The sequence below is a fragment of the Filicampus tigris genome, chromosome 5, assembly GCF_054856515.1.
Source record: "Filicampus tigris isolate MCC_2025a chromosome 5, RoL_Ftig_1.0, whole genome shotgun sequence".
Classification (NCBI taxonomy): Eukaryota; Metazoa; Chordata; class Actinopteri; order Syngnathiformes; family Syngnathidae; genus Filicampus; species Filicampus tigris.
This window is the reverse complement of record NC_141221.1, coordinates 917,044-941,507: the sequence shown is the minus strand read 5'-3', so window position 1 is coordinate 941,507 and position 24,464 is coordinate 917,044. Positions and strand designations below refer to the sequence as shown.

The following is a 24,464-nucleotide window of genomic DNA, read 5'->3' as shown; positions in this document are numbered from 1 at the left end:
AGTTAGTGCGCAGTAAATGTTAACGTGTCATTTCACGTTAGTGCATGTTTGAGCAGGGTCACGTATTAGTTACGTATTAGCACATTTCAGCATAATTCCAAGAATATTTATTTGGCTTAGTGCATGTTGACATATGTTAGCAAATTAGCATATGCAAGCATATGTTTTAGTGCATGTTCATGAATGTTATCACATTTGTGCTTTTAAGCATATCTTAGCATATGTAGGTGAATGAATGTAATTTCATGCTTGTGCATGTGCACATTAGAATGTATAGAAAAGGAACTAAGACAAGAGAGTTGAGAGCTGCGTAGCATGGTGTTTCATATTTTATTTGGTTTTCTTTTGGGGGCAAAAAAACACCACATTCCACGGACACAAAGAGTCAAACGCGAACAGACGGCCAATAAGACAGCAAAAGTCACGTCCACTTGGAAACATGAAAACACTTTGAAAACTTTCACACCGTCAACACGTTTTTTTTTTTTTTTTTGTTGGTTTGTTTGGGTTTTTTTGTATTTCAACAAGTATCAAGAAAATAATAAGGCAATAAACGAACTATTTATTACTAATTTATCACATAGTATGTGTGGGACAATCATGGCGGTCACTTGTTTTTGTTGTTTTTGTTGTGCGCTGCAGCGATTTGTAAAGTGCAAAATGGAACCGTGTGTTGACATGGCCAAACCCTCCACCAAGGAGATTGTTTAACTATTACTTATTTACAATTTGCACAAATTTTGTATGTTCTAGCATGGAGAACACTAGCAGGTTAGCATGTGTTGGCTCATGTTAGCGCATTTTAGCTAGCTCATGCTATCACCAGTCATATTGTGCTACCATGTTACTATATTAGCATATATGAGCTCACTTTGGCACATGTGTGTGTCTGAATGTTACCACATAGATACATGTCCGTGTGTTAGTATGTGCTAGCACATGTTAGCATATGATAACTAGGTGGCCTGTATTTTTTATGTTAGGGAATATTAGCATATGTTGGTACATGTTAGCATGTGTTAACATATGTGAGCAAGTATTAGTACGTTTAAATGCACGTTATAATGTATTGCTCTCGCAGCATATTTGAGATAGTTCGCAAATATCATGGAATGTTAGCATGCTACTTTGTTTTGATGAATAATAGCATGTTGTACATGTAAGTGAATATTGTCATATGTTAGCATGTTATGTCATATGATAGCATGTGCTAGTACATGTTAGCACCGCATTAGCATATACTGTATCAACCTGTTGGCATTTGCATGAAAGTAAATAGCAACGCATGATAGTTTGCGTTAACACGTTAGCATTGTACTAGTATATGTCAGCTTGTTGGTACGTTTTCTGAATGTAAGTGACTATAAGCACATATTAGCAGTGTTGGCGCATGTTTGCATTGTATCAACATATATCAGCTTGGTAGCTGGTACGATGATAGCAAATGGTAGCACATTTTAGAATGTTAGCCTGTCTTAGCACTTACTTACCTTATGTCAACCAATGTTAGCACGTTTGAGGATGCTAACATTTTCTAACATGCTGAGCACTTACTTACCTTATGTCAACCAATGTTAGGATGTTTGAGGATGCTAACATTTTCTAACATGCTGGCATATGTGAGCTTGGTGGCATGTGTTGGCGTTATCATATGTTAGCGCATTTTAGCATTGTATTAGCATATGTCAGCACATGTTAATGCATGTTATCCAATGCTAGTACAGGGAGTCCTCATTTTACGAACAAGTTCTGTTCTTACACTTGCGATGTAACACGAATTTCCACGTATGTCGGATTTCACCGTTAAAGTCGAAATTTACGTCAAAATACTTTGTATAACATGAAAATACATTAGGATAAAAAGATGCTGTACTTAGCATTACTGCCGAGAGGTGGATGGAGACGGAGGAGAGGAGGGCGAAAAAGGCAAAGATACTGCCGGCGCGCAAACAGACATGATCGAGACACTCTACGCAAGGTCAACCGCGAGGAATGCTGGTCTTTGTAGTACAGGAAATGCTTGTATGCGGAAGTGCATTGTTTGGCGCAAAACCCATCGCAAATACACAAGCAGAGGTCAACGACTCCGGAGACGCAGCACAAAAGCACACTTTTGGAGCCAGGAGAAAACCGGCCGCTGCATTTATGTGGTGAGTGACATGAATATCAAGTGTTTTATTGACACTTGAAAGTAACGCGCGGAAATGAAAGTAATGACGTCCATTTGAGTCACGACGCCGCGTGTCGCCGTACACAGTGGCTTATTCAAATGCCCGAGCAACTCTGTCCACTCAGTCATGTAAACGGGATATTCAGAATGTTTCAGAAATCATCATTTTGACTTGAACCCGAATATTGACTGCCTGTAAACGTAGTCACTATGGTGCTGGGGACAAAATGGAGGAGGAGGCGCGGGCGTCGTAAAGTCGAAACGTCGTCGGTCGCGTACGTCGTAATTCGAGGACTGCCTGTATAAGGTAGCATTGTATTAGCATGTCAGCTTGGGGACATTTGTTGTACATGTAAGTTAATATTAGCATATGAGTGCATGTTAGCACATGCTAGCACATTTAGCCCTCAAGTTAGCCCATGTTAACGTGTGTTAGCATATGTTAGCTTGATGGCATGCGTTATGAATGTGACCATTAGCACATTTCTCATTTTAGCATTGGGTTGCACATGTTAACGTTGTATTAGCCTGTCAGCATGGTGGCATGTGTTGTGCATGTCAATGAATATTAGTTTATAGTACATGTTAGCATTAAATATGTTAGCTTGCGTTAGCCAATTTGAATCAGGTCCATTTCAAAGACATGTTTGTGATTTATTGCCACATTTTTGGGCCTCCCAACCCTATTGTATTGCCAAAATGTTCTTTTACTGGATTTTTTTTGAAGTGCTTTCTGAAATGAGTGGTTGGAATGCCACTGTACGCCGTCTTTGTTTATTGCTTCATCGCAACATTCTGTCACACGTACACACACACACACATTACACACTTGAGACATTTTGGTGACCTTCCCCAATTTGTGACAAGTCCAGAGTAAAGCAGCCCTTCCTTTTCACACACCCAGACGCAGGCACACACACACACACACACACACCGGCTCACAGTTTAGCATTAATACACAGTTGGTGTGATCATGATGTAAACACGGATCTACAAAAACACGGTCGCTGAAGTCCATGCATATCATGCATAGATGAGGTTATCCCAGTGTGTCGTCGTCCACCACCGAGGCCCCCCGCGGCCTCGGGAGGCTCGGCAGTACAGTGAACCCCCGTTAGTTTGGGGATACTCCCGCAGTCGTATTTTTCTTATTCGTTTTTGCAGCACACAGGCGAGTGAGTCCCCATTTCCAGTTGCACACCCACAAGTGTAGTAGCGCAACGTGCCACAACATGCCAAGGCAGCACTGAGAACAGATGCAGCATAATTTCGGTTAACTTATTGTAGTGGTTGTTCCCACCGAGAAAAGTATGTTTTGCTACTAGTTAAGTACCATGTCATCAATGCTAATTACTTTAGCCTGTCTACGGCATTTACATTTATATCCCAGCATTAAGATAAGACTGAATGTATTGCAATTTTTTTTTACAAGCTTTTTCTATATTGGAAATGTATCCCTGCGATAAACGGGGGTTCACTGTACTGTATCGCACGCACACACGCACACCCACACACACACGTCACGACTCGCACGATGACAACGAGTTGGAGCGATATGTGGTCCATCATGTGTCGATTTGTCCAACAGCTCCATAAAAAAACCTCCCAGTTGTTTTTGTTGTCCGTTAAGTCTTGCAGTTTGTGGACTTTCTATTTCATGCCGCTGCGCAGCACCTGGTTGGCGGCGATCAGCATGACGCTGATGATGAAGGCGATGGCGAAGGCGCAGATCAGGCTCTTGCGCACGCACGTCTGCTTGACCTGCTGCGTCGGGCTGGAACCTCCGCACCGCAAACACCACAAAGTACAACAATTAAAGCCCCAGAAAGTTCATCTTAACATGAGAAAATTGTAATAATTTGGGAGTTTTTGTCTTGCAAAGTCGCAAGTCAAGTGAGAAGAAGAATAATGAAAACGTATATTTTTGCAAAATGTATTTCTGTCTTTTTGTCAAAAGAAACATTTTCATCATTTTTAATTTCAAAGTATTTTTAACTAAAAATAAAAAGAAGGTCATTTTTGTGTGTGGAAAAAGTTGTAATTGTGAATTAAATGTGTTTCCCTGAAAAGTTCTTTTTTCATCATTTTTGATTTTGCTTATTAAAAAGGTTTTTTGAAGCACCCCAAAAGTTCTTTTTCATGAAAAGAAATTGTAGAAGTGACCACCCATCCATTAAAAAAAATTTTTTTTTTTACTAAGACGTCTTTATCATGAAAAGCTGTCTTTTTTCTTTAAGTTGTTTGTCTTAATAAAAAAAGTTTTTTTGGGACAAAATTGTCTCTTATGAAGTTGTCTTTATTGCGAAAAAAAATATTTTTGTGATATACTACTTTGTGAAAAATTGTGAATTAAAAAACTTCTTGAATATTTGTTTTGTTTTTTTCTTACTTTTTCTCCGAAAAGTAGTACGTTTTCATGACGTGTCTTTTTCCAACGAAATGGTAGAGAAGAAAATGGCATTTTTGGGCGGCGACGGCGGGCAAGACGAGGCTTCCTTACTGTCGATATCCACCTGGCAGTCCTCGGGGTTCTCGATGTGGTTCTCCTCGGTCATGATGATGTTCTCGATGTCCTTCATGGACAGGTGGTCACAGAAGGTGTCGTACAGCAGACGCTTCAGTTCCTCCACCGTCAGCTTCTGCATGTCGCACTGACCCACCAAAAACACAAACAATTAGCAATCTTACCTCGATAAAATCTGGAAAAAGTACGCAAGTGTGGAACTGCCAATGTGGGGTGAAAATGTTTGACTGGCAAATACGCTCGAATACGTAAAGTACGTTCGAATGTACTCGCAAAGACGTTTGAACGTACTTGTAGGCTAAATGCTACAAACGTAGCATTTTTTCCCACAATGCCACTGGGTATTGACGTGCGCATGTACGAGTAAAGCATTTGTCCTAGCATTTACAGGATATGTTTGAAAGTTAAGTAGGCAAACATTGTTTCTTCATAATTTTATAGTTTTATTATGTCTGGAGTACACAATTTATATCCCGCAGTGTTATGTGGTAAAAATGACAAACATAAATAATAAAATGACAGATAAAAAATGTTTAATTACTAAATTTTTGAATATATTTGTATAATGTAGGCTAAATGCTCCAAAAATGCTTTTTAATTTTATTATTATTTTGTTTTAACTCGTGCATGCGGCATGTCAATATGCCGTGGCATTATGGGGAAAAAATGCTAGGTTTGTAGCATTTAGCCCACAAGTACGTTTGAACGTATTTGCGAGTACGTTCGCACCTATTTAAATACGTTTGAATGTATTTGCCAGTCAAAAATGTTGACCCCACATTGGCAGTTCCACACTTCCAGAAAAAAAAGTGCCTCATAAAACCCAAATGAAGGCATGTTTCTTCTAGGGAAGGATGTCAAGTTTTAATAAAGTTGTTGTTGTTGTTGTCGTCACTTTTTTCATGAAAAAGTCATCATTGCAACAGAATAAAGGTACATTTTGGGCTTCAAAAATCGTAATGTTGTATTTTTCATTAAAAAAAAGAAAAGTGTTCTATTAAAATAAAAGTCTTTTCATGAAAGTTGCATTTTGGAAGGGGAAAAAAATTTCAGGAAAAAGTAGCTTTTGTCGTAGTTTACCTTCCAGAAAACGGAGTCAAAGTCGGTTCCGTTGAACTTGTCGGGCATGGCGGCCGCCGTCAACTTGGGGCCGAGCAGCGTGACAAACTCCTCAAAGTCCACCTGGCCGTCGCCTGACCAACAAACACAACCACACTTACAAAACTTCCCAAAAATCAAATCAAATAATAATAATAATACACGCGCGTGTGAGTGTGCGTCACCGTCCATGTCGAGGCGCTGAATGATGACCTCGAGCTCGACCTCGTTGGGCATGTATCCGAGGGAGCGCATGGCCATGCCCAGCTCCTGCTTGGAGATGAAGCCGTTGCCGTCGCGGTCGAACACTTTGAACGCCTCGCGGATCTCTGCACGCACGCACGCACGCACGCACGCACACGCACACACGCACGCACGCACACGCACACACAGCCAAGGATGAATTGGGGCTACATTGGAAGCTTACTTTGAGACCTCAACCTTGCCTTGAGACCCCAACCTTGTTAGAACCTAACCTTTACTTGAATGGCTAATTTGAAAAGCCAACCCATACTTTGAAACCCAAATCATACTTTGAATTCTTCATTTGAAACGCTAACCCTAATCAGACATGCTGTTGAAACACAAATTGCTTACTTTTACAGCCTTTACTTTAAAACCTTAAACCATGAAACTAACATTTGAAATGCCATTTTGAAAGTCTAACACCAATTTAGAATCTTAGTTTCAAAGTCCAACCATGATTGGACAACCTACTTTAAAAACGCTGCTTTGAAACCCAAATCCCAGTTCAAAATCCTCCTTTGAAACACGAACATTTCAACACGTTTGTAACCCCACTATCAAAAGGGAAAACTTTTTTAAACACTCATTTGAAACCCTAACCATAGTTTTAAACCCTACTTTGAAACCTTAGCCCTAGTGTGAAACCCTACTTTGAATCCCCAACCCTAAGTTTGAAACCCTACTTTGAAAACCTAACCCTAGTTTTAAAACCCTAAATGGAAATCTTAACCCTAGTTTAAAACGCAAATTTGAAACCCAGATCCTCGTTTGAAACCCTATTTGGAAACCCCAACCCTAGTTTGAAACCCTACTTTGAAACCCTAACCTTAGTTTGTAACCCTAGTTGGAAACCCCAACCCTAGTTTGAAACCCTACTTTGAAACCCTAACCCTAGTTTGAAACCCTAGTTGGAAACCCCAAACCTAGTTTGAAACCCTACTTTGAAACCCTAACCCGTTTGAAACCCCAACCCAAGTTTAAAACCCCAATTTGAAACCCTAACCCTAGTTTGAAACCCTACTTTGAAACCCTAACCCTAGTTTGAAACCCTACTTGGAAACCCTAACCCTAGTTTGAAACCCTAGTTGGAAACCCTAACCCTAGTTTAAAACCCTACTTTGAAACCCCAACCCTAGTTTGAAACCCTACTTGGAAACCCTAACCCTAGTTTGAAACCCTACTTTGAAACCCTAACCCTAGTTTGAAACCCTACTTGTAAACCCAAACCTAGTTTGAAACCCTACTTTGAAACCCTAACCCTAGTTTAAAACCCTACTTTGAAACCCTAACCATAGTTTGAAACCTTAGCTGGAAACCCTAGCCCTAGTTTTAAACCCTTGCCCTAGTTTGAAACCGTAGCTGGAAACCCTAACCCTACTTTGAAACCCTAACCCTAGTGTGAACCCCTACTTGGAAACCCTAACCCTAGTTTAATGCTACTTTGAAACCCTAACCCTAGTTTAAAACCCTAGTCGGAAACCCTAACCCTAGTGTGAAACCCTACTTTGAATCCCCAACCCAAGTTTAAAACCCCAATTTGAAACCCTAACCCTAGTTTGAAACCGTAGTTGGAAACCCTAACCCTAGTTTGAAACCATAACCCTAGTTTGAAACCCTACTTTGAAACCCTAACCATAGTTTGAACCCCTACTTGGAAACCCTAACCCTAGTTTAAAACCCTATTTTGAAACCCTAACCCTAGTTTGAAACCCTACTTGGAAACCCTAACCCTAGTTTGAAACCCTACTTTGAAACCCTAACCCTAGTTTAAAACCCTACTTTGAAACCCTAACCATAGTTTGAAACCCTTCTTGGAAACCCTAACCCTAGTTTAAAACCCTACTTTGAAACCGTAGTTGGAAACCCTAACCCTAGTTTGAAACCCTACTTTGAAACCCTAACCCTAGTTTGAAACCATAACCCTAGTTTGAAACCCTATTTTGAAACCCTAATACGAGTTTGAAACCATAACCCTAGGTTAAACCCCTACTTTGAAACCCTAACCATAGTTTGAACCCATACTTGGAAACTCTAACCCTAGTTTAAAACCCTATTTTGAAACCCTAACCCTAGTTTGAAACCCTACTTGGAAACCCTAACCCTAGTTTGAAACCCTACTTTGAAACCCTAACCCTAGTTTAAAACCCTACTTTGAAACCCTAACCATAGTTTGAAACCCTTCTTGGAAACCCTAACCCTAGTTTAAAACCCTACTTTGAAACCGTAGTTGGAAACCCTAACCCTAGTTTGAAACCCTACTTTGAAACCCTAACCCTAGTTTGAAACCATAACCCTAGTTTGAAACCCTATTTTGAAACCCTAATAGGAGTTTGAAACCATAACCCTAGGTTAAACCCCTACTTTGAAACCCTAACCATAGTTTGAACCCCTACTTGGAAACCCTAACCCTAGTTTAAAACCCTATTTTGAAACCCTAACCCTAGTTTGAAACACTACTTTGAATCCCCAACCCAAGTTTAAAACCCAATTTGAAACCCTAACCCTAGTTTGAAACCCTAGTTGGAAACTCTAACCCTAGTTTGAAACCCTACTTGGAAACCCTAACCCTAGCTTGAAACCCTACTTTGAAACCCTAACCCTAGTTTGAAACCCTACTTTGAAACCCTAACTCTAGTTTGAAACCCTAACCCTAGTTTAAAACCCTACTTTGAAACCCTAACCATAGTTTGAAACCCTAGCTGGAAACCCTAGCCCTAGTTGTAAACCCTTACCCTAGTTTGAAACCGTAGCTGGAAACCCTAACCCTACTTTGAAACCCTAACCCTAGTTTGTAACCCTAGTTGGAAACCCTAACCCTAGTTTAAACCCCGACTTTGAAACCCTAACCCTAGTTTGAAACACTACTTTGAAACCCTAACCCTAGTTTGAAACCCTATTTTTAAACCCTAACCCTAGGTTGAAACCCTAACCCTAGTTTGAAACCCTATCCCTAGTTTAAAACCCTATTTTGAAACCCTAACCCTAGTGTGAACCCCTACTTGGAAACCCTAACCCTAGTTTGAAACCTTACTTTGAAACCCTAACCCTAGTTTAAAACCCTACTTTGAAACCCTAACCCTAGTTTGAAACCCTAGTTGGAAACCCTAACCCTTGTTTGAAACCCTAGTTGGAAACCCTAACCCTAGTTTGAAACCCTACTTGGAAACCCTAACCCTAGTTTGAAACCCTACTTTGAAACCCTAACCCTAATTTGAAACCCTAACCCTAGTTCTCAAACCTACTTTGAAACCCTAACCCTAGTTTGAAACCCTAGTTGGGAACCCTAACCCTAGTTTGAAACCCTACTTTGAAACCCTAACCCTAGTTTGAAACCCTACTTTGAAACCCCAACCCTAGTTTGGAACCCTAATTTGAAACCCTAACCCTAGTTTGAAACCCTAACCATAGTTTGAAACCCTAGTTGGAAACCCTAACGCTAGTTTAAACCCCTACTTTGAAACCCTAACCCTAGTTTGAAACCCTACTTTGAAACCCTAACCCTAGTTTGAAACCCTACTTTGAAACCCCAACCCTAGTTTGGAACCCTAATTTGAAACCCTAACCCTAGTTTGAAACCCTAGTTGGAAACCCTAACCCTAGTTTGAAACCCTACTTGGAAACCCTAAAATGTTTGAAACCCTAACCCTAGCTTGAAACCCTAACCCTAGTTTGAAACCCTACTTTGAAACCCTAACCCTAGTTTGAAACCCTAGTTGGGAACCCTAACCCTAGTTTGAAACCCTAATTTGAAAACCTAACCAAAGTTTGAAATCCTAATTTGAAACCCTAACCCTAGTTTTCAAACCTACTTTGAAACCCTAACCCTAGTTTGAAACCCTAGTTGGGAACCCTAACCCTAGTTTGAAACCCTACTTTGAAACCCTAACCCTAGTTTGAAACCCTACTTTGAAACCCCAACCCTAGTTTGGAACCCTAATTTGAAACCCTAACCCTAGTTTGAAACCCTAACCATAGTTTGAAACCCTAGTTGGAAACCCTAACGCTAGTTTAAACCCCTACTTTGAAACCCTAACCCTAGTTTGAAACCCTACTTTGAAACCCTAACCCTAGTTTGAAACCCTACTTTGAAACCCCAACCCTAGTTTGGAACCCTAATTTGAAACCCTAACCCTAGTTTGAAACCCTAGTTGGAAACCCTAACCCTAGTTTGAAACCCTACTTGGAAACCCTAAAATGTTTGAAACCCTAACCCTAGCTTGAAACCCTAACCCTAGTTTGAAACCCTACTTTGAAACCCTAACCCTAGTTTGAAACCCTAGTTGGGAACCCTAAGCCTAGTTTGAAACCCTAATTTGAAAACCTAACCAAAGTTTGAAACCCTAATTTGAAACCCTAACCCTAGTTTGAAACCCTACTTGGAAACCCTAACCCTAGCTTGAAACCCTACGTTGAAACCCTAACCCTAGTTTAAAACCCTACTTTGAAACCCTAACCATAGTTTGAAACCCTAGCTGGAAACCCTAGCCCTAGTTTGAAACCCTAACCCTAGTTTGTAACCCTAGTTGAACCCTAACCCTAGTTTAAACCCCTACTTTGAAACCCTAACCCTAGTTTGAAACCCTACTTTTAAACCCTAACCCTAGTTGGAAACCCTAACCCTAGGTTGAAACCCTAACCCTAGTTTGAAACCCTAGTTTTCGAATCCTACTTTGAAGCCCTAACCCTAGTTTGAAACTCTATTCCTAGTTTAAAACCCTACTTTGAAACCCTAACCATAGTTTGAAACCCTACTTGGAAACCCTAACCCTAGTTTAAAACCCTACTTTGAAACCCTAACCCTAGTTTGAAACCCTAGTTGGAAACCCTAACCCTAGTTTAAAACCCTACTTTGAAACCCTAACCCTAGTTTGAAACCCTACTTTGAAAACCTAACCCTAGTTAGAAACCCTAGTTTCAAACCCTATTTTGAAGCCCTCACCCTAGTTTAAACCCCTATTTTGAAACCCTAACCCTAGTGTGAACCCCTACTTGGAAACCCTAACCCTAGTTTAAACCCCTACTTTTAAACCCTAACCATAGTTTGAACCCCTAGTTGGAAACCCTAACCCTAGTTTAAAACCCTACTTTGAAACCCTAACCCTAGTTTGAAACCCTAGTTGGAAACCCTAACCCTAGTTCAAACCCCTACTTTGAAACCCTAACCCTAGCTTGAAACCCCAATTTGAAACCCTAACCCTAGTTTGAAACCCTACTTTGAAACCCTAACCCTAGTTGGAAACCCTAACCCTAGTTTAAACCCCTACTTTGAAACCCTAACCCTAGTTTGAAACCCCAATTTGAAACCCTAACCCTAGTTTGAAACCCTACTTTGAAACCCTATCCCTAGTTTGAAACCCTAGTTGGAAACCCTAACCCTAGTTTGAAACCCTACTTTGAAACTATAACTCTAGTTTGAAACCCTAACCCTAGTTTAAAACCCTACTTTGAAACCCTAACCATAGTTTGAAACCCTAGTTGGAAACCCTAACGCTAGTTTAAACCCCTACTTTGAAACCCTAACCATAGTTTGAAACCCTACTTTAAAACCCTAACCCTTGTATTAAACCCTAGTTGGAAACCCTAACCCTAGTGTGAAACACTACTTTGAATCCCCAACCCAAGTTTAAAACCCCAATTTGAAACCCTAACCTTAGTTTGAAACCCTACTTTGAAACCCCAACCCTAGTTTAAAACCCTACTTTGAAACCATAACCCTAGTTTCAAACCCTACTTTGAAGCACTAACCCTAGTTTTGAACCCTACTTTGAAACCCTAACCCTAATTTGAAACCCTACTTTGAATCCCTAACCCTAGTTTCAAACCCTGACCCTTATATGGAATCCTACAGTGAAACAACGGATTCCTTGCTTGATCTTTAAAAGTCTATTCCTGACTTAAAACCCTAATGTTCCTAACCTAACCTAACCTTGACTTAATGCCTTACTTTGAAACCATAACACTGGCTTGAAATCCGACTTTAAAACCCAAACCTGACTCAAAACCCGACTTTGAGCTTTGAGCTATAAGATAGGCTTGAACCACTCTGAGCTTAATTTGAAAGCAAGCTTTTCATCATCAAAGGAGCGATCGGCTCGCAAGTTTGAAACCTTCCTTTTGGCTTTCACTTGCGCGTCTTTGATTTTCACGAGGGCTTCGCCGGCTCGCGAGCGGCGTGGGAAATTGTATTCTGCCAGTGTTTTAGTTGTCTTGATGTCGAGATCTGAATAATCTAAAAATGTTATTCGGTTATTTCAAGACACCGCATTGTCTTTGATGCGGAAGAATATATCGACGTTCGTTTAACTGAAGACTTAAAAAGCCATGTTCGCTTTCTTTAACCTGCCGGCAAAATGTGCAATCTTTTCTTGCTTGCCTTTTTTGTTCTGGCCGGTTGAGGTTCAAGTGGTGTAAATTTGCGAATGGAGCCAGTATGAGGCCAGCCTCCTGAGGCTTGTTAGCCGCACGCTACGAGAACCGGCCGGGCGGCAGGCGAGACGCTCATTTGGGCCCCAAAGCCTCTTTGTGGTTTTTTGTGTTTGTTTTTATTCAATTCCAGTCTCTGTTTTCACAGTGCCGTGGGTTAACGACTACCCTGCGCCATATTGAAAAAAAAAAACAAAAAACATGTATAATTTCTTGACATGTCTTTGAGGTTTACAAAGTTACACACACCCGTTGGGTTTGTTGAGGACTGATAAAGCGCCTTTGATTTTCTCAAAGGGACATATTTTCTCAAACATCAAAGGCAGACTTTGATTAAGAAACTCGAGTAGGACCTTGAGTTGTTTCGTCGACTAAAATAGGACTGTCTTCAATTTGGTCAATTTCATCTTTTTTCACAAAGTGATGCATCAGGTGCATGTGGTCATGTGCTTGTTTTCTCCAAATGACTGACCAACCAAAAGTGTTGAAAATGGCTTGCTCTCTTTGATGATGTCAGCATGACTAAAATTGAAATTCTCTCTGGTCTTTGTATGTTGTTGACAAAAACACACGCGGTAGCTATTTTGAAGTTTAACTAACAATAAGCACCTTAAACGCAATGTAAAAACGAGCTTTACTGAAGACAAATTGTTGATGTTTGCTGAGGACATCCATATTTTGGAAAGCATCAACGACTATTTTTTGTCAGTCAAAGACAAGTTAATCTTCAACAGACAAGCATAGCTAATTTCTTTACATCAAAGACAAGTATGTCTACAGCGGACGTTTAATGTTTTAGTAAAGAACAAATACAATTTAGAGTCTGATAGGAAAGGAATAAAAAAGGTTTTTTCCAAACATCAAAGACAATTTTGTGTTGAACAACACTAAGGTGAGTCAGAACGAGTGCGAAACAAAATCCGCCCTGCTGCCAACTTTGCGCTCTTTAATCTTCCTCCACCTCCGCCCATTGAAGTCGGACGACCGAAAGGTCGGACGGAGATTTCACAGCTCGTTTCTCAGCCTCTGTCCCGCTGTCATTGATTTTTGTTGTTGTTTGTCTCCACGCAGCTGCCAGATTTCATCATGAGACGATGCCTCAGACAAAAAGCCGCCAATCGTTAGCGCCCGCCAATCGTTAGCGCCCGTCTGACAAGCGCGGCAACCTGGGCCCGTTTGTCACGCAGACATTCCGGCGGGCGGGGGTGATGTCAAAAGAGGATGGAGAGATTTTCTGAAACATCAAAGCCAAAAAATGGATGTGTCTGCGAAGCTCAACCATTTTTGGGGAGACAAAAGACAATGTGGGGTCTTTCTTCAACATCAAAGTCAATTTTGTCTACAACCAAAGCAACATCCGTTTCTGTCAATGACAAGGAACATAAATATTTGATGTCGTCTTCATCCATCCTAACGTATGCGTTTTTGTGAACATCAAAGACATTAAGTCAAAGACAATTTGGCGACAAAATAACCTACTTGGTAAACTGCTTCAATAAGTATATTTTGTAAATGTCAAAGACAATTTCAAGTTCAACCTGGAGAGAACCCGATTTTATAAACAGAGACAATTTAACCTAGCATACATTTCTTCAAAGGCAATTTAGCATCTCAACGTACATGTTGTCTTAAAGTCTCCCCAACACAAATGTTGGTGATACATGAAAGAAGCTCGGCATTTGTCAGCATCAAAGACCTTACGTAACAGACACTGACCCAATGTTAAGTCATTCAACTTGAACTTGTCTTTGATGTTTGTCAAGTTTGTTGAGCCATTTCCAATGTGTTTGTGTTACGTAAAGAGCAAGGACAACTTTGAAAACGAAGGCGTTTTTGCAAAGGTCAAAGGCAATTAAATCATCAATAAAACCGACATGTAACTTTGAATCCTCTACGAAATTCGCACACGTTTCGGCACTTTGAATTCTATCGCTCATTTCATACATCGGGTAACTCAATGTGGTCCACATAATTAAAAGTAGAACATTTAAAAGCAAAGAGTTAAAGAAATGTTTAAAAGCACAGTAAAGGGACAAAAAGTGAAATTACTAAAAGAAGAAGAACCCATTTTTAAAAATGCTTTGCAAAACCTCAATCGCAGCTTTGCATCATTGTGAAGCTAAACTTGAAAGCATTTCCACTTGGAGCTGCCTACACTTCTGCTGGCAGCTCATCATTTCATTGGCATGCAGCATAACAGCGACACGCCGCTTCACCGCGTTGGCTCGGAACTTTGGCCTCCACTAATTGGCCCGAGTCTGCACACCTCAGAGCCCGACTGGCTTTATTTTCCATCGACATTTCTGTACTATTGAGGGTCTTCAATGAAACACGCCTGTGACATTTGATCAACATCAAAGACAATTCCGTTTCACAAAACCCACAGAATTGAGCAATTGTAACAATTGTAAGATCAAAAGACAAGTAAGTCTCCAACAAAACCATCAAAGGACTTTTTGTAGCATCAAAGACAAATTTAATTTCGGAAAAGTAGTGTAGGTGATTTCGTAAACATCAAAAAGACATCAGGCCGACGAAAACGTCAAAGGAAGAAGCAGTTTGAGAAATGTGTATCGGCAAAGCCAAATGGCCATCTGATCTTCAACAAACCGTCCAAGAGCATTTCAACAAGTATTCAACGAGCGTGCCGTCTTTTTGACGGACGACAAACGAGCTCAGCGCTCGGCGGGGGCCCAGCGAGCGAGCGCCTCATCGTCACCCTCTCCACCTGCTCGTGTCAAGTGGAGCTTTGGGAGAAGAAAGAAGGGACGCCGCCAGGTTGAGGCTCCGGTTTTTGCCCGCTTCCAAGGCCACAACGTACGTCAAAGCAGGAAAAAACAAAAGCTGTTTTGGAGTCATTGTCTCATCGCGGGAGGATTTGTCAAGACAACTTTTGAGGCACGACTTGCACCCCTTCAAATGGGCGTGTTCTTCCACATTTTGTTTTTCGGGGAGACTATTTGGAGCAAATGGAACACGACGAGGGACGCGATGAGACGCGATGGTGGACATCACGGCGAAAATGAGACGTAATTGGTCATGATGGGACATCATAGGACCCAGCCGCACCACTTGACGCCGTCCTTCTTTGACGCCAGGGCTGCCAAAGTCGTTTTTGTCGCGGGCCACTTGGGTTTCCTTTGAAGCCGTTATGACTGTGAAGCCAAATACGGAGATGACGGACGGCCTCATATGACATTCGCGCAACAAATTGAAGAAGAAGAAGGAAATCCGAGGCCAGAGAAAACTGTTTGTTCAAATATTATTACACCTATTTGAAAAGGGGGATTGGTAACAAAAAATGCTTGAGCATTTACAATTTTGATTTTGTAGCAGGAAAAACAGGAAGCCGATGCGCATAATTTGCTTCGGCGGGCCACGTGAAGTGATGCGGCGGGCCGGATCCTGTCCCCCGGGCCTCCAGTTGGACACAGCGGGGGCAACTGAAATGACGATGGAGGGGGCCGCCATTTTTCATCGGCGCTTATGCTCATTGGCCAATGGAGTGCATTTATATCGCGCTTTATTGACACGAGGTGGATCGCTTCACAATGCATGGAAAAAAGATGCCGCCGCCTTCAGGGGTTTGGACAATCCAAAAACGGAAAGATGGCCATTAAAGGATGGCACAAAACTGCTGAGCAGCAAGCCAACACACACAGACGGACGCAGCAAATTGACGACACGAAGTTCGACTTGGGCCTGACTTCACTTCTGTTGGCAACGTTTTCCATTTGCATGCAGCATAACAGCTAAATGCCGCGTCACCATATGTGCTTTGATTTCATAGCATTCAGCTACTAAGATTGTCCTGCAACAAAGCCAGGTCTGCCATCTAGTGGCGAATGCTGGTATTACAACTTCCCCCCCTTAAAAAATGTTGGGGGGAAAACCAAAAAAACTTTTTTTTTTGGGGGGGGGGGGGAATTAATCGAGAGGTCAGTCAGAGTGCGGGCGCAAGCCACCAGTTGCCCATTTGTGCTTTCCATCATTTGTTTGCTGGCCATTCCGCCTACGTGACGGACCGCTTCGTCTATCGGCCGAAGACGGAAAAGCATTTTGGAGGCCGTAAACTTATAAAAAAATTGCGGGAAGCCCATTTTTCCGTCTATGTCATCAGGCGAGATTTCTGTAACAATAACATTGTCAGATCGACTTGTTGTTGTTCGGGGGACAGATTTGAGTGAGGGAACAGGCGAGAGGACTGAGGGCCGGACTAAATGTGTCTCCTTCAAACGCGCCCAGGCTTGTGAGGTCCGCAAAGGTCCCGGAAGGTCCCGGAAGGTGCTCAAAGGAGACACATTGAGTCCGACCGCTTCCATGCCGCAGTGAGTCAGTCTTTCCTTTCAAATATCGGCCGGAGGGGTGGGGGCATGGGGGCCAACCTTTTACAAAGGACAGCTACTTCTTCAGTGCTAATCAGCGCAACGGGCAAATGTGTTCCAATGACCTTTCATTACGAATCCTACTTATCATTATTCTCATCATCTTTGTGACGACACTCATCATAATGAAGGATTTCCCTTTGGAATGATCAAGAACGATTTGACAAGCTAGGAGGGAGATCGTTTTGCAACACATCTGATGTATACATCCCAGCAAATGACCACTTGTACAAGGTTCCGAGGAAATCGCATTGTCCCGACACCGGTGGGCTGCTTTTAAACGCGGCTGCGGGCTGCCGAGCGCAGCTTTCCAGCAGCCTTTCCGCTTTTCCGCGCTTGAAATAGCCTTCGTTTGCATGCCCGCGTTTCCCTCCACCTCACGGCCAAAGCCACAATGAGTCAACGTTTGCGCTGCAGTAGGAGTGGAGCGCCAACATCAAAGACGGCCGAGCCGGTCCGCGCAAAGGCGCCCAAAAAAGGCGGCGCTAGCGACCTGTCGCTCGCAAAGCGGCACAAATCGGCACAAATCCACTAATCGGCGGCGCGGTGGGGGGCGGCGGCAGGGAAACGTCCCGCAAATGCGCTGCGACTGTTTTGGCCGCAGCGTCTCAGACAAGAGCTGGAAAAAACTCCAAAACATCAAAGACAATCTCGAGTGAGCCTAGCGTATGTCTTTTGTAAACATTTTAGACGGTTTAGTCTTTCAAGAAACTACATCCTGGAACCGTTCAGAGTGTTCGACGAATCTCATTTTTGTCAACATCCAAGACAACTTAGAGTCTTCAATGAAGCTAAACGTCCGTGTTTTGAACGCATTAGAGATGCTTTCGTCTCCTTCACGAAACTGTAACCGAAGACGCTTGAGTCTTCATTAAAGCTGTTTACACTTTGAGAGTCTTCAACAAGCCAAAACATCCCAGATAAGTGAGCGCCTTTTAAGAACCTCGCACGTTTTTGTAAAAACTTCGATGTACTAAAAATGAAGGCTTGGAAAACCATTGCCAATATTCTTATTCCAAGAGCACATCAGGTGTATTTCTATGAACGACAAAGACAAGTAAGTCGACAATGACCCTAAAAAAATCACAGATGATTTTGAAGGAAATTCATAGAACAAAACAATGAACCCAACATACGTGCTTTTGCACTGGATGATCCTACCTTTGTGTGTGTGTGTGCGTGCGTGCGTGCGTGTGTGGGCGTGTATGCGTGTGTGTACAGGATGTTTACACACGCACACAAAGACTTTTAAGATGAGCACTGGGACTCATATTGACGTGGCAGGGCTGCTGTTAGGCAGCATGGTAATGGGCTACCCACTTTATTCTACCCGCTGTGTGTGCGTGCGCGCGCGTGCGCGCGTGTGTTGCTATCTATATCCAGCTCCAGTAATTTGACCATCTATGTTCTTTCATCCCTCAAGTGTAGGAGGTGAAATGGAGAATATGGAGCCAGCTTCCATTTTTTTATTTTTTTTTATCACTCTGATCAAGGTACATTAAGGAGCGCTCTACCGCCCCCTCCACGAGCGCACGCACGCACGCACGCACGCACGCACGCACGCACGCACATGGAGCGTTAGGAGAACAGTAGAGCAATTGTAGCAGCAGCCAGCAGGGGATGGTGGCACCATTGATTGAAAATCCACTCGTTGTGCTGCCGTGTGTGTCAATTGAGCTCACGCGCGCGCGCACGCACGCACGCACGCACACTTGAGCGGTCATGTCACAAGTACGGCAACATTTGAAATTGAGAATCAACTACACGTGCTGCCGTGCGCGCGCGCGCTCACACACAAAACGCATAGGCGTGTGCACACGCGCGCACGCACATATTGAGCACCAGAAAAGTGTGTCCAATTCAAGCTACGCCAAGCGGCCATGTCAGCGACCCTTGAGAGCCTCCAGGCTGGTAATTGAAAATCAACTCGCTGCCATGCGTGCCACACACACGCGCACACGCATACTCGCTATTGTGCAGTTTTCTTTCTTGACGTGCACCCCCCGCGGGAAAGAGGGTGATGATGGCAGGAAAGCGAGCTGCCACATGTGTGTCAGTTCAGGCTGTCCCGCTGTTGATTGACAGCTGCGTAAGGAGGAAGTGCTCGTCTCAATTTGCCTTTATCGGGTTATCCCAGTCAAATCCAAACGTTATTTTAGGGGCCCTTTCTGGTTCGTGTACGGAAGCGCCATTGGATTCGTTGCCTTGGATAGTAAGCGGGCGACTTTTTGATCCAGCGGTGCAGGAGGGGCGGGTGGGAAAGTGCCCCACCAACTGATGGCGCTGTCGCAGGAGGATTCCCTTCATGTCTGACTTTGCTCTTTTTGTGAACAATTGTCTCACACGAATCCTGCCTGGCAACACATGACCGTGCAGATGACATACGTGAGCAAGCTTTGTGCTGCCTTGTGACGAACGCTCGCAACATTCTGCTGACGCCACACACAAATTCCGCCCGGCGACAAATAACTACGCAAATGTGCGACGGGGCCACCGGTGGCCATTGATCATGCCTGGGAACATGTGGTCACAAATTTGCTCATGTTCAACGATTTTGCCGCAGCAATTTTGCATAACAACGGTTGGTTGAAAAAACTATTTAGTTGACTAGAAACTGTGTCCCCAAATTCTGTCTAGCAACAAGTGGTGGCATACATTAGTAGAACAACTGTGCCATTCAAATTCTGCCAAACAACAAGTTGTCGCAAAAATTCTGCATGGCCACAAGTGACCTCACAAACTTGAGTAATGATTGCGACATCAATTCTGCCGAGCAACAAGCGCTCACAAAAATTCATCTGCCTAGTAACAAGTGGTCACTAAAATGCAAATTAGTGCCCCATAAATTCTGCCTCGCAACTAGTGTTCACTTACGTAAAATGACAAACATTTGTGCCCGACGACATCTGCCGAGCAAGCGGTGGTGTTACTTGTAGTGCAAATGTGCCATGTGGCCTTCAATTGTGGTCACACAACTATGTTTTTACGATTGTGCCACATGAATTCTGCCTAGCAACAAGTGCTTGTAAAAGTCGGTCAAATGACGCCAGCCCATTAATTCTTCCTGGCAACAAGCGCTCGCACACATGCATACATGACCAACAATTGTGACCTGCAAATTCCGCCTAGCAACAAGTGGATGTGCAAATGTATCACGTGGCCAACAATTGTTGCCACATTAATTCTATCCCGCAACATATAGTCACAAAAATGCATGATTTGACCCAAAAAAGTGCCCAAATTCAACTATTGCACCGCATGGAATCTCTGTGGCAGCATAAAGTCCCTTGAAGGTGAATATGACAAATGATTGGGGCCCACAAATTGGGCACTGGAGGAGGTGTGCCCTTTAAAAGTCAACAAGGTTCTTGTGTGCCATCACTTGCGCTAACTAGCCGACAATAGAAGCTCGCTCGCTCGCTCGCTCGCAGGGGATCACTCACGTCGCCGCTGTTAAATGTGCATTAGTGCCAAGCATCCCGATGCTGCAATAAGTGGCACCGCAGTGCCCGCCGCAAAAGGCCCAGATGGGCTCTGGCTTTTAGGAGCACGCCGCAAACGTATCGTTAGAATCGCTCTTTATTGGACCTCAACTCAACTCTCCACCGGTGAGAACACGGGCCGCACAAGTGAGCGGCAACTTTGTTCAGCGCTACATTCACAAAACAACCCCAAATGATACGCTGAGGCTAAGCTAACGCTAATGTCATACAATCGCCACAAATTGCCACGGAATTTGCTCAGAACGGCAGAGGGGTGAACAAAAACAAGACTGTAGGAGGCTCGTGATCACGACATCGCAACGTAGCGTAGGGAACACGAGACGCAAGTAGGGCCCCCTTTTGGCCGTTGGGGGAAGTACAACAAGAGCAATAGCCTCGTGCCGCTGCCCACTGATGCTGAGCAGGGCTGGCCCGAGCCAATGTGGCGCTCGAGGCAATCAAGCCAAAATGGCTGACTTCCCGAGACTTTTTGGTGGCTTTACTCATGATCGACATGCCAAACAAAAGTCTTGGCGCGACAAGGAACTGGCTTTGCTGAATTTTCAACAACGCTCAGGAGGAGTTTGTCTTTGCACACAAAGACAGACGCAATATGCTAATCACTCTGGTGGTTGTGTTTACACTTTGCGTGGTGTCCTCGAAGGCCCCCCAAAAATTGGCCATAAATAAAATGTCTTTTTTACTAACATCATTAATCCACTACATTCGTGATTACCAACCTCAAATGATCCAATTGTGCTTCATTTCCATTTTTTTTTCATTTTTTACGACCAGGAATACAGTTGAGCCATCTATGCCGGCCACGTATTACCACAAGAAGAACAATTGATTATTATCCTGTGTATATCAATTTGTTTTGGACAATTAGATTTGGCAGTGTGGCGTGAGGGAAGGGTTGCAAAACGCAACTTTATACCAGCATTGTTTGGAGCTGATCAGAAGCACATTCAAAAACAGAGGGACCCACTTTACAATCCCAAATGTGTGTTGACAGTACTCACGCCGTCATAACATTAGCTCCACCTACACCGCGCGCAACAGTGAACTCGCATATTTTGCAAGGAGGACACCCTGCAATAGGTGAACAACAGAAATGTGGAGACAGCACGTCAAATGTTTTCTTGTATGTAGTTTTAGCCCTCCCAAGAGCTTCAACACATTAAAACGTATCCAAGCACACTTTACAAAGTGTCCGGCAGGTCTCGCTCCGGTTTGCAGAGTTTTCGGAGGGCGCTTGCTTCAAGCGGCCTATTTGTCACTGCCAGTTGTCAAAGTGACACATGAAACACAAAACACAATTCCACATTGCATATTTGAACAGGAAAATACGCAACCACAACAAATATGAACAAAGTTGCGCTGGCTTAATGCTAACATGTAACGCGAAGCACCATCGACGAGATCATGGAAATGAGCGGCGATGTTTTGTGAACCTTCAAGCGACTGCCGCTTTAACACGCACGCACGCACACACACACGCGTACGGAGCAGCAACACACCCAACCTGTGAGAAACCGAGACTTCCTGCGATTGATTACGCCGCACATCTTCCAGTCGAGCTCAGCGCTGCCCGCCGCTACGTTGTGGCATAGGGTGGTACTACACTGAAGGCACTCAAAACTTGGACTTTCCTTTACTGTTATACTGTAAAAGTTTTAAACCCATAAATACAAATAAGGCTTACAAATGCTGTTGCTCGATTAACTATTATCTTGAGTTTTTTTCTTTTTTAATCCGAGAGCTATACGGAGGTTCCAAATATTCAGAACTGCGTTGCTAGAAAAAAGAATCTGTGCATAAATAGAGCTCATCAGGTGTACCTAATGTTATGTCTCGGAGCACCACCTTGCACCTACATGGTGTGGGGGTTTGGGGCTTGGGGGTGGGGGGTGTGCGGGATTAGCGTCTCACCTTCCACTTCGTCTTCGGGCAGGTTGACCGGGGCGCTGTAGGAGAGGATGTCCGGGATGGTGCACATCCCCCGGTACATGAGCGTGGAGGTGACCGGGTGCATCGGCATGGCTGCGACCCTCGTCCCGGCGATTCCACGGGGTAAGGGGGGAGGGGAGGTGCGGGTGGAAATCTAGCGGCGGCAACCGGACTCGCCTCGACGGCCACCGGCGGAGCGCAGCAGCAGCAGCGGCGGCAGCAGCGGCGGCAGCAGCGGCGGCGGCAGCGGCGGCAGCGAGTCCATGGAGCAGGCTGCAGGCAAAATCTTGCCTCGCTCACTGGCATTCATTGGAAACGATTGCAATCATCAAAATACACACGCACGCACGCACGCAAAAGTCCAGGGTGCGCGCACATGCTGCGGCAGCGTGCTTGTGCGTGGCGGGGGAGCCACTTGTTGGTCGAGCGCGCACTTGCTCGCTCGCTCGCTCTTCCTTCCTTCCTTCCTTCCTTCCTTCCCACTCCCACCCCCCCCCCCCCCCCCCCCCCCAGGGGGACGCTCACAGCACCCACGTACGAGGCGCGCAATGAGGCGTGCAGGAGCAAGCCCTTTCCCGCCTTTCCCGCCGTCGCTCTCTCCAGACTCGCCACCTCTTTTTACGCATTGTTTGCGTCCCGCGCGTCACGCATCGTGTCACTTGTACACTCACGCGGACACTTCATTAGGTACACCTGCACCAGCCCATGACAGCCGATGCAAACATTCACGAGCTGTTTTTTAACCAAAAAAAAGATAATGCACATTTGGGGGAGAAAGACCCCCCAAAAAAGAAAAAAAAAACAATCAAATGTCATTTTTGTGGTCGTTGATTCAAATCTGAATCGAGCCAATGAAATCTTGTTCTTGAATCAAAAGGAAGCCATGGAAAATGATTCGAACGGATTGGAAGATTTTGTTGTTATCAAATCAAATGCCATCGTCTCATTGTAAATGAGCCAAATATCGTTTTCGAATCGAATCAGCAGCCCAGAAAAAAGGAAACTATTCTCGTCCGTATCGTTTGACGGTGATTGAATCCCACGGTATCGGTTTTGAAGAGCCAAATCTCATTTTTGAATTGAATCAGAGCCGTGGAAAATGATAGCAAATGATTCCGTAAACTGCTTTTCAATGAAAATTAAACCACGAGAAGTGGAACTTGCCAACTTGTTGGTCACTGAACCGAAACGGATTGTACCGTTCTAGAGCAAGCAAATGTCTTTCTTGAATCAAATCGGAACTTTGGAAAACGATGGCAATCTCTTCCCCCTGCGTTGCTTAATTCTGCCGAATCGGAATGTATTGCTTTTGAAGTGCCAAATATTATTCTTAAAAACAATTCCAACCATGGAAAATATTTCCAATTGACTCTGGTCATTGATTTGAATCGAACTGTATCAGTGAAGATGTGCTAAACATCATCTTGAATTGAATCAGATTTCCATGGCAAAGGTCTTGACTTTTTTTCCCAACCTATGCATTGTGTCAAGCAATTGTAAATTTAAAGATTGAAAGATCAAAATGAAAGGATATTATTTTCTCCTGACAACAATTTCATATACACCCACACAGAGAGAGTCTATTTGAAGCCGTCTCGCCACAGGAAGCAACAGCAAAGGTCGAAGCACTTTTCGGAGCCAACGGTGGCGTGGGGCTGATTTTTCTTTGTCGTCACCCGACCGGCGCCCCCTGCGGGCCGCCCGCTCTCATGCCATCTCTGCCTTGTGGCGCGGTCACTCAGTCAGTCAGTCAGTCAGTCTGTTAAATGTCAATTTTAGGGGCGCAAGAAACATGAACAAGAGTTTCAAGAAGAATCAGCCTCAGTTTGATTTGATTATCTGCAAGAAATTTGGTGGTCATGTCTATCATGAGCCGACCCACAAAAAAGTTTCAAGAAGACACAAAAAGTCTGCATCAAATTTTGCTTTGAAATGAGCACTTTCAGGGCTCTTCAAACAACAAAGACGTTTTAGAAAGTGACGGAGAATTTAGTGCGTGTGGGCCGACCGAGTATCGTGAGATAATTTGCCCTGTAACACCATTTTTTTTAAAGTCAACTCCATCGGGTCAGACCTTGAGGGGACTCGGAAAGACCTCAAATAAAATAAGCCGTATACTTCATGAATTCAAATGTGAATTGAAATCAAATGAGCACTTTAAATCAAACTGTCGGACTTCCTGTGTT

At 43.6% G+C, this 24,464-nt stretch overlaps 1 protein-coding gene across 1 annotated transcript; it reads right to left on the bottom strand.

Moving 5' to 3' along the window:
• Positions 1-311: 311 nt before the first annotated feature.
• On the bottom strand, positions 312-22,758 carry cabp7a (calcium binding protein 7a). Its single transcript, XM_086031980.1, has 5 exons — positions 22,261-22,758; positions 5,978-6,121; positions 5,775-5,887; positions 4,671-4,821; positions 312-3,951 (listed from the first exon to the last, which is right to left on the bottom strand). Exons 1-5 carry the CDS (start codon positions 22,367-22,369, stop codon positions 3,821-3,823), a joined length of 648 nt encoding a protein of 215 aa, XP_085888106.1. The 5' UTR covers positions 22,370-22,758; the 3' UTR covers positions 312-3,820.
• Positions 22,759-24,464: the final 1,706 nt, after the last annotated feature.

What these genes read in the sequence shown, in the direction of transcription:
- cabp7a (XM_086031980.1), bottom strand. Translation starts at nt 22,369, where the DNA reads ATGCCGATGCACCCGGTCACCTCCACGCTCATGTACCGGGGGATGTGC. An exon ending in GCCCGAAGACGAAGTGGAAG is followed by an intron (nt 6,122 to 22,260) that starts GTGAGACGCTAA and finishes GCGTGCGTGCAG; the next exon opens with AGATCCGCGAGGCGTTCAAA. An exon ending in TCAGCGCCTCGACATGGACG is followed by an intron (nt 5,888 to 5,977) that starts GTGACGCACACT and finishes TTTGTTGGTCAG; the next exon opens with GCGACGGCCAGGTGGACTTT.